The sequence below is a fragment of the Oncorhynchus clarkii genome, chromosome 31, assembly GCF_045791955.1.
Source record: "Oncorhynchus clarkii lewisi isolate Uvic-CL-2024 chromosome 31, UVic_Ocla_1.0, whole genome shotgun sequence".
NCBI classification, from domain to species: Eukaryota; Metazoa; Chordata; class Actinopteri; order Salmoniformes; family Salmonidae; genus Oncorhynchus; species Oncorhynchus clarkii.
In genome coordinates, this window is record NC_092177.1 from 9156339 (window position 1) to 9166050 (window position 9712).

General features: G+C 42.8%; 1 protein-coding gene across 2 annotated transcripts in view; it reads right to left on the minus strand.

Moving 5' to 3' along the window:
- The window catches only part of LOC139390505 (gamma-aminobutyric acid receptor subunit beta-2-like), an 85365-nt gene extending 79473 nt beyond the window's left edge, over positions 1 to 5892 (minus strand). For both annotated transcript variants that reach the window (XM_071137649.1, XM_071137648.1), the window contains exons 1-3: positions 5784 to 5892; positions 5534 to 5634; positions 4843 to 4910 (exon numbers count right to left, since the gene is read on the minus strand). In XM_071137649.1, coding sequence (XP_070993750.1) covers positions 4843 to 4910; positions 5534 to 5634; positions 5784 to 5860 — 246 coding nt within the window. In that variant the 5' untranslated portion in view covers positions 5861 to 5892. The remainder of the gene's footprint in view (positions 1 to 4842; positions 4911 to 5533; positions 5635 to 5783) is intronic.
- Positions 5893 to 9712: the final 3820 nt, after the last annotated feature.

Consider the following 9712-nt stretch of genomic DNA (forward strand, 5'->3'; position numbering starts at 1 on the left):
GCAAACTGAAGCCAGACTCATTCAAAATAAAAGAAGACCTAAAAAGAAAGACACCAAGAACCACAGAAAATCACTGCAGAGAGACAGATAGTGTAGAATAGTTGTGGCAGCATGTATGAGAACCTGGGGGAACGAGCTCTGCCCTGTGGAAATGTGCAAATAAATAGCTGTCGATACTGTGACCATCCGGGGAAAAAAAACTATTTGTGGTTTCTATTCTGATCTGATGTGTCAATGTCTTTGATAAAATTTTCAGCGTTGTTTTCAGAACCATGGACAGTGCCTCTATACAATGTTTCCATCTGACATGACATTTTCCTGTGCGTGGACCGGAGGTGCGCTGTTTTCAGAACCATGGACAGCGTCCCTAGAAACCAAGGTTCTGAAACTATCAAACAGCGCTTGGGTAGTTTTGCTTTACATGGCAGTCCATACAAATAGAACTAACGACCAGAGAGCGCCTAAAAAGGCCACTTTGACAACCTCGTGGCCATGACCACATCACAGCCATGATAAAAAATATATATCATAACACATGGCCTCTCATGTACAGTATTATTGCTTAATTATATGGTTCCTTATTTTTCAAAATCAGACTTTTGCTCCAGTGATTTCTTGTGGGCTACCCTGGGATGTCAAGGAAGACATGATGACCAGGAAGGAGCTGAAATTCAAACCACTCATCTGAAATGGCAACTTATTCCTTCTATATGGTGCCTTTCTTTTAGCCATGACCTTAACCAAAGCCCTGAAGAAGTGCATTTCATATATAGAGTGCCATTTTGGATGCAACCAGGGTTGCCGTCAATCCATTTCAATTCCAGTCAACTCAGGAAGAACACTGAAATTCCCAAATAAAGCATTCTGTATGACCCTAACCCTTTGAATTAGAAACATTTGGAATGGGCATTTGAAATTTGGTTTGCTTTATGAATCGACTGGAACTTAAATGGAAATGACTCCAACTCTGGATGCAACTTCAGTCTTCAAGACTAGAGATCTGAGAAGGAGAACGACAGAGGAGCAACCAACAACCTGTCTGTTTGAAGCTGGCTCTGAAACTCCAGTACCACCAACAACCTGTCTGTTTGAAGCTGGCTCTGAAACTCCAGTACCACCAACAACCTGTCTGTTTGAAGCTGGCTCTGAAACTCCAGTACCACCAACAACCTGTCTGTTTGAAGCTGGCTCTGAAACTCCAGTACCACCAACAACCTGTCTGTTTGAAGCTGGCTCTGAAACTCCAGTACCACCAACAACCTGTCTGTTTGAAGCTGGCTCTGAAACTCCAGTACCACCAACAACCTGTCTGTTTGAAGCTGGCTCTGAAACTCCAGTACCAACAACCTGTCTGTTGTTAGAGGAGACAGAAAGGAACTCCAGTATCACCAACCTGTCTGTTGTTAGAGGAGACAGAGAGGAACTCCTGTACCACCAACCTGTCTGTTGTTAGAGGAGACAGAGAGGAACTCCAGTACCACCAACCTGTCTGTTGTTAGAGGAGACAGAGAGGAACTCCTGTACCACCAACCTGTCTGTTGTTAGAAGGAAGGTTGTTACATAACCATGAGAGGAGGATTCACATTCAGAAGGTAATAATGACTATGTGTGGGACGATGGAGAGAGGGGAGAATGAGGAAGAGGGGAAAAGACATAGAGAGAGACAGAGAGAGAGAGAGAGAGGGAGAGAGAGAGAGAGAGAGAGAGAGAGAGAGAGAGAGAGAGAGAGGGAGAATGAAGGAGATTGGAGAGAGGGAGAGAGGGAGAGAGCGAGAGAGGGAGGGAGGGAGAGAGATCATATTTTTGGCAGTTTTCATTTCGTCTAAATGCGTCGGCCGTGCAGCCGTTTTTAGGAGAGGAAGAGAGGAGAGGAATAGAGGATGAGAGTAGAGGATGAGAGATGAAGAATGGAGGATGAGAGTAGAGGATGAGAGGAGAAGAATAGAGGATGAGAGGAGAGGAAGAGAGGATGAGAGGAGAGGAATAGAGGATGAGAGGAGAGGATGAGAGGAGAAGAATAGAGGATGAGAGGAGAGGAAGAGAGGATGAGAGGAGAGGAATAGAGGATGAGAGGAGAGGAATAGAGGATGAGAGGAGAGGGTGAGAGGAGAGGAATAGAGGATGAGAGGAGAGGAATAGAGGATGAGAGTAGAGGAAGAGAGGAGAGGAATAGAGGATGAGAGGAGAGGATGAGAGGACGAGAGGAGAAGAAGAGAGGATGAGAGGAGAGGATGAGAGGAGAGGAATAGAGGATGAGAGGAGAGGAATAGAGGATGAGAGTAGAGGAAGAGAGGATAGGAATAGAGGATGAGAGGAGAGGATGAGAGGATGAGAGGAGAAGAAGAGAGGATGAGAGGAGAGGAATAGAGGATGAGAGGAGAAGAATAGAGGATGAGAGGAGAGGATGAGAGGATGAGAGGAGAGGAATAGAGGATGAGAGGAGAGGAATAGAGGATGAGAGGAGAGGATGAGAGGAGAGGAATAGAGGATGAGAGGAGAGGATGAGAGGATGAGAGGAAAGGATGAGAGGATGAGAGGAGAGGAATAGAGGATGAGAGGAGAGGATGAGAGGATGAGAGGATGAGAGGAGAGGAATAGAGGATGAGAGGAGAGGAATAGAGGATGAGAGTAGAGGATGAGAGGAATAGAGGATGAGAGTAGAGGATGAGAGGAGAAGAATAGAGGATGAGAGGAGAGGATGAGAGGAGAGGAATAGAGGATGAGAGGAGAGGAATAGAGGATGAGAGGAGAGGATGAGAGGAGAGGAATAGAGGATGAGAGGAGAGGATGAGAGGATGAGAGGAGAGGAATAGAGGATGAGAGGATGAGAGGAGAGGAATAGAGGATGAGAGGAGAGGAATAGAGGATGAAAGGAGAGGATGAGAGGAGAGGAATAGAGGATGAGAGGAGAGGAATAGAGGATGAGAGGAGAGGAATAGAGGATGAGAGGAGAGGATGAGAGGATGAGAGGAGAGGAATAGAGGATGAGAGGAGAGGAATAGAGGATGAGAGGAGAACCATGCTTATGCTCCTGCCCTGCAAGCCAATTCTCTCTCCTCCGTGAAATGAAATGAGAATGTTCTTATAGCTACAGGGAGTTGGCATGACGTCAGTACTCTCTCTCTTTCTCTCTCTCTCTCTCTCTCTCTCTCTACTAATCTGTTCTGTTCGCTCTTTCGTGCACAGTTTTGTTACACACTGAGTGGCTGGCTGTATGAAGCCGTGTTTTGTTTATTACAGATGAACGTCTGTAGATGTGGATTCTGAGTTTTAAAGTAACATCACCCTTTAGAGAGATAAAGGTGGCTTACGTGGAAATCCAGGTCAGAGGAGGGAGGGAGAAAGGGAGGAGGAGATGATCACTGGTTGACATCCCAGAGGAACCCCACAGCCCTTTCATCATTTCAGCCTAGCTGCATCCTCTTTAACCAAAACTAACTTCCACATCCCTTCCTCACAGGAAATACTATGGTAATTCAGCTGATGATGCTTTTATCCAGGCAGACCTATAGCATTATAGCAAGCTCAGTGATTCAGTACACATGGTCCACACAGGAATAAAACTTCACAGCAACACACAACTCACTGTGTTTCCAGCATCAAGCCCCAACCAACCAAGCCATCTAACCAACTAACACAATGTACTGTCTTGCCACGCAAGTCTTATCTGGGCAAAATGTACACTCAGGTAAATTCAATTACATATTTGCAATAAAATCCACTGGGAAAAACCATGCCAAATGCAACAACGGATCAGTTGGGTAAGGAGAACAGAACCAGAACTCTCCCCTACAAGCCTCCTCCAGAGCAAACCATTGATACAATGTTACGTAAGATGCCTATTTCTTATCCAGAGCACAGAGCACACAGAGAGAGAGAGAGAGAGAGAGAGAGAGAGAGAGAGAGAGAGATAGATCCTCCTCATACCATCTCTATGCACCTAGTGGTTTTCTACAGCACGGAGACAGATGACACCCCTATTCTCTATATTGTACACTACTTTTTTAAATTCCCTATAATGTACACTACTTTTTTTATTCCCTATAATGTACACTACTTTTGACTAGGACCCATGGGACTCTGGTCAAAAGTAGTTCACTACATATGGAGTAGGGTGCCATTAGGGACATACCCATAACATTGTGTAGTGGAGCTCGATTAAATACCCTCGTGATTACCATCGAATGTCCAGACATGTTCTATTTAACACATATCTACGTCATCGCTCATGATCTGACAGGGGGAGGGGGGATCATTTACGTAGCAGATGATGCGCTCCCCCGTCGCGCTTCAAAGTGAAGTGAAGCTGGAACTAGATACCTCTCCCAAAGGAGAGCGCGGTACAATCACGTTGAAGAAAATGTTTTTGTACTATGAGAGAAAATGGGAATTCTCTCGGTTTTTCCATTAATCTTCTTCATTTTTGGCGTTATAGCGCGCCGCTATCATGTCAAACAAAATGATAGCAGTCAATGGCTTGATACAAGAAACCGAAACAGAAGACGCCACAGCCTCGGCGTTGATTGTGCACGCAAGGATGTCCGTAGAAGTGCGCCAGTGAGCGTGTGTTTCGAATTCAAATGGGAACCAATAGACACCAACCATCCATGTCCGGAAAAAACATCTAAATGCAGAGCTGAGAATCGATTCCTGTATAGAATCAAACTAACATCAGACTCCCCCCCACACGTCGTTAACATAATTCCCCATAATGCAGAACGTGACATGCATTAAGTTCCCTGTCAAACATGGATTGACAATGCGTTATAGGTTTCTCTATACGAATCTACTCAACCAGGCATACTGAGAAACATGTAAGGAGGATGATAATGATGCACGTACCATATTGACTTCAGACACCATGTCTATGCTGGCTATGTCTATATTCATCCCCACGGCCACCGGCGCACCTGTGAAGCGAAGAAAAGCAGGTTATTAAAGGAGAACGGAATTCTTTCTTTCCCTTTTAGAAATAAGAATGTGGTGACCGTTATTCTACCAGTAGGTTGCTGTCAATGATATGTCACCAAGTTCTCTCATCATCAGTTTAAATAATGCATGTTTTATGCAGTCTTAATGATCATCGTTGTCAATTAAAATGACTATAATCATCGGCATCATCATTTGAAACTCCCTTGATGATTTTCCATTCAAACAGAATGGTAGGCAACCAGAAGTTCAATAGGCTACCCGCTGCGAATAGAATCGATCGTCAAGTTAAAGAGCCTTCTTCTCCATACAGAATAGGCTAGCATGTCTTATTTCATCATTTGAAGGTGGTACATTGGAAAAGGTTTTTGGTGACGTGAAAAATACGTGTTATATTTGGATGGAAGGCTATTACACTGTATTAACACTGTAATTGGAGAGGTAGCCTAGTCTATGGATGGAAGATTTATCACGATGAGAACAATTGTACCAGAGTTTTTTTTTTGCAGCAATTCATTAAACATGTATTGCACTGCACGTCATAAATGGCAGCAAACATGACATTCATCATCTCGATTTGCTTTCCTTTTGTCTTCCTGCTTACCTCCGAAATCTGGCCTCAACCGAATGTCGTAGCCTTTCATCAGTCTGTCGACCGTGTCTTTAACCAGCGGCATGTTACTGGGATCCCTCAGATCTTTGGCGCTGAGGGCGAAGACAGAACATAAGGTGGTTTGCAAGCAAATACCTACTTAAAAACAAGATACAACGGGACGGCGCTTTAAATAGCCTAGGATACATGCCATGCAATGAAGATTTGAAGAATGGGCGTAAAAACACAATCACCAATTTACCTTTGCGCACAGCAGATAAAAGTACAAAAGAAGGAAAAGGTCAACATTCCAAAGCGGTGTTTCCTGAGCTTCCCCATCGTCACAGGTTCGATGTGCTTTCGGGATGCGAGTGAGGAGGACGCGCATCCAACTTACTCCGAAAAGCTCCGAGAACCCAATGAGAGGCGCATGCGTACATCCTACCAAAATATCAAACACCGGCGAGTAATGATGGTGGTGGATGAGCGGTTTCCATCGCAGAGAAACAAATTAAAGGGACAGGTGGATGAGCGGTTTCGATCGCAGAGAAACAAATTAAAGGGACAGGTGGATGAGCGGTTTCCATCGCAGAGAAACAAATTAAAGGGACAGGTAGATGAGCGGTTTCCATCGCAGAGAAACAAATTAAAGGGACAGGTGGATGAGCGGTTTCCATCGCAGAGAAACAAATTAAAGGGACAGGTGGATGAGCGGTTTCCATTGCAGAGAAACAAATTAAAGGGACAGGTGAATGAGCGGTTTCCATCGCAGAGAAACAAATTAAAGGGACAGGTGGATGAGCGGTTTCCATCGCAGAGAAACAAATTAAAGGGACAGGTGGATGAGCGGTTTCCATCGCAGAGAAACAAATTAAAGGGACAGGTGGATGAGCGGTTTCCATCGCAGAGAAACAAATTAAAGGGACAGGTGGATGAGCGGTTTCCATCGCAGAGAAACAAATTAAAGGGACAGGTGGATGAGCGGTTTCCATCGCAGAGAAACAAATTAAAGGGACAGGTGGATGAGCGGTTTCCATCGCAGAGAAACAAATTAAAGGGACAGGTGGATGAGCGGTTTCCATCGCAGAGAAACAAATTAAAGGGACAGGTGGATGAGCGGTTTCCATCGCAGAGAAACAAATTAAAGGGACAGGTGGGTGAGCGGTTTCCATCGCAGAGAAACAAATTAAAGGGACAGGTGGATGAGCGGTTTCCATCGCAGAGAAACAAATTAAAGGGACAGGTGGATGAGCGTAATGAAGATAAAAATATCTTCTACCTTTCCGTCCAGACCACTAGAACCGAACAGCCAAAATACAATGGTATCATTCCAGCGTTATCCTTATATTGGTTTATGTTGGTAGTTCAGTGAACTTTGCAATGAACAGGGAAAACCAATTAATACAATCAATAGGATATAGTGTATTAATAATAACATAGGATATCCCACTTAATAAGATGAGAGAGGCCTGTAATTTTCATCGTAGGTACACTTCAACTATGACAGACAAAATGAGAAAAAAAATCCAGAAAATCACATTGTAGGATTTTTTATGAATTTATTTGCAAATTATGGTGGAAAATAAGTATTTGGTCACCTACAAACACGCAAGATTTCTGGCTCTCACAGACCTCTAACTTCTTCTTTAAGAGGGTCCTCTGTCCTCCACTCGTTACCTGTATTAATGGCACCTGTTTGAACTTGTTATCAGTATAAAAGACACCTGTCCACAACCTCAAACAGTCACACTCCAAACTCCACTATGGCCAAGACCAAAGAGCTGTCAAAGGACACCAGAAACAAAATTGTAGACCTGCACCAGGCTGGGAAGACTGGATCTGCAATAAGCAGCTTGGTTTGAAGAAAGCAATTATTAGGAAATGGAAGACATATAAGACCACTGATAATCTCCCTTGATCTGGGGCTCCACGCAAGATCTCACCCCGTGGGGTCAAAATGATCACAAGAACGGTGAGCAAAAATCCCAGAACCACACGGGGGGACCTGCAGAGAGCTGGGACCAAAGTAACAAAGCCTACCATCAGTAACACACTACGCCGCCAGGGACTCAAATCCTGCAATGCCAGACGTGTAACCCTGCTTAAGCCAGTACATATCCAGGCCCGTCTGAAGTTTTCTAGAGAGCATTTGGATGATCCAGAAGAAGATTGGGAGAATGTCATATGGTCAGATGAAACCAAAATATAAATTTTGGTAAAAACTCAACTCGTCGGGTTTGGAGGACAAAGAATGCTGAGTTGCATCCAAAGAACACCATACCTACTGTGAAGTATGGGGGTGGAAACATCATGCTTTGGGGCTGTTTTTCTGCAAAGGGACCAGGACGACTGATCCGTGTAAAGGAAAGAATGAATGGGGCCATGTATAGTGAGATTTTGAGTGAAAACCTCCTTCCATCAGCAAGGGCAGTGAAGATGAAACGTGGCTGGGTCTTTCAGCATGACAGTGATCTCAAACACACTGCCCGGGCAACGAAGATTGGCTTCGTAAGAAGCATTTCAAGGTCCTGGAGTGGCCTAGCCAGTCTCCAGATCTCAACCCCATAGAAAATCTTTGGAGGGAGTTGAAAGTCCATGTTGCCCAGCAACAGCTCCAAAACATCATTGCTCTAGAGGAGACCTGCATGGAGGAATGGGCCAAAATACCAGCAACAGTGTGTGAAAACCTTGTGAAGACTTACAGAAAACGTTTGACCTCTGTCATTGCCAACAAAGGGTATATAACAAAGTATTGAGATAAACTTTTGTTATTGACCAAATACTTATTTTCCACCATAATTTGCAAATAAATTCATTAAAAATCCTACAATGTGATTTTCTGGATTTTTTTCAGGCCTCTCCCTTTTAAGTGGGAGAACTTGCACAATTGGTGGCTGACTAAATACTTTTTTTGCCCCACTGTACTTAATAATAACATAGGACATAGTGTATTAATACTAACATAAGATATACTGTATTAATACTAACATAGGATATACTGTATTAATACTAACATAGGATATACTGTATTAATACTAACATAGGATATACTGTATTAATAATAACATAGGATATACTGTATTAATAATAACATAGGATATAGTTTTTAACAAAAGTTTATTGTGTCAAATGTTTGGACAATCCGTATAATTTCTCATAGAACGTTGGTAGCAAGACATTCAATCATTCAATCTACAGAGACACAGCACATCAAGTTAGATTAGATGATATCATTCAGACAAGATGATAACATTCAGAAAGATGATAACATTCAGACAAGATGATAACATTCAGACAAGATGATAACATTCAGACAAGATGATAACATTCAGACAAGATGATATCATTCAGACAAGATGATAACATTCAGACAAGATGATAACATTCAGACAAGATGATAACATTCAGACAAGATGATAACATTCAGACAAGATGATAACATTCATTCAATCTGCAGACACACAGCACATCAAGTCAGACAAGATGATAACATTCAGACAAGATGATAACATTCAGACAAGATGATAACATTCATTCAATATGAAGACACACAGCACATCAAGTCAGAAAAGATGATAACATTCAGACAAGATGATAACATCCACACAAGGCGATAACATTCAGACAAGATGATAACATTCATTCAATCTGCAGACACACAGCACATCAAGTCAGACAAGATGATAACATTCAGACAAGATGATAACATTCATTCAATCTGCAGACACACATCCCATCAAGTCAGATAAGATGATAACATTCAGACAAGATGATACAATTCAGACAAGATGATAACATTCAGACAAGATGATAACATTCTGTCACACTCTGAACATTATTTGAGTTGTTTGTCTCTATGTTTTGTTTGGTCAGGGTGTGATATGAGTGGGCATTCTATGTTGCATGTCTAGTTAGTCTGTTTCTATGTGTTTTGGCCTGGTATGGTTCTCAATCAGTGGCAGGTGTTTGCCATTGTCTCTGATTGGGAATCCATATTTAGGTAACCTGTTTTGTATTGTGGTTTGTGGGTTATTTTCTATGTCATGTTGCATGTTAGCACTCAGTTTCTATAGCGGTCACGGTCGTCTGGTTAGTTTGTTTTGTTTGTTTTAGTGTACTTTGTGTTTTTTCGTCCATTCATTAAATTATGCATTCACACCACGCTGCGCTTTGGTCTACTCAATATGACGA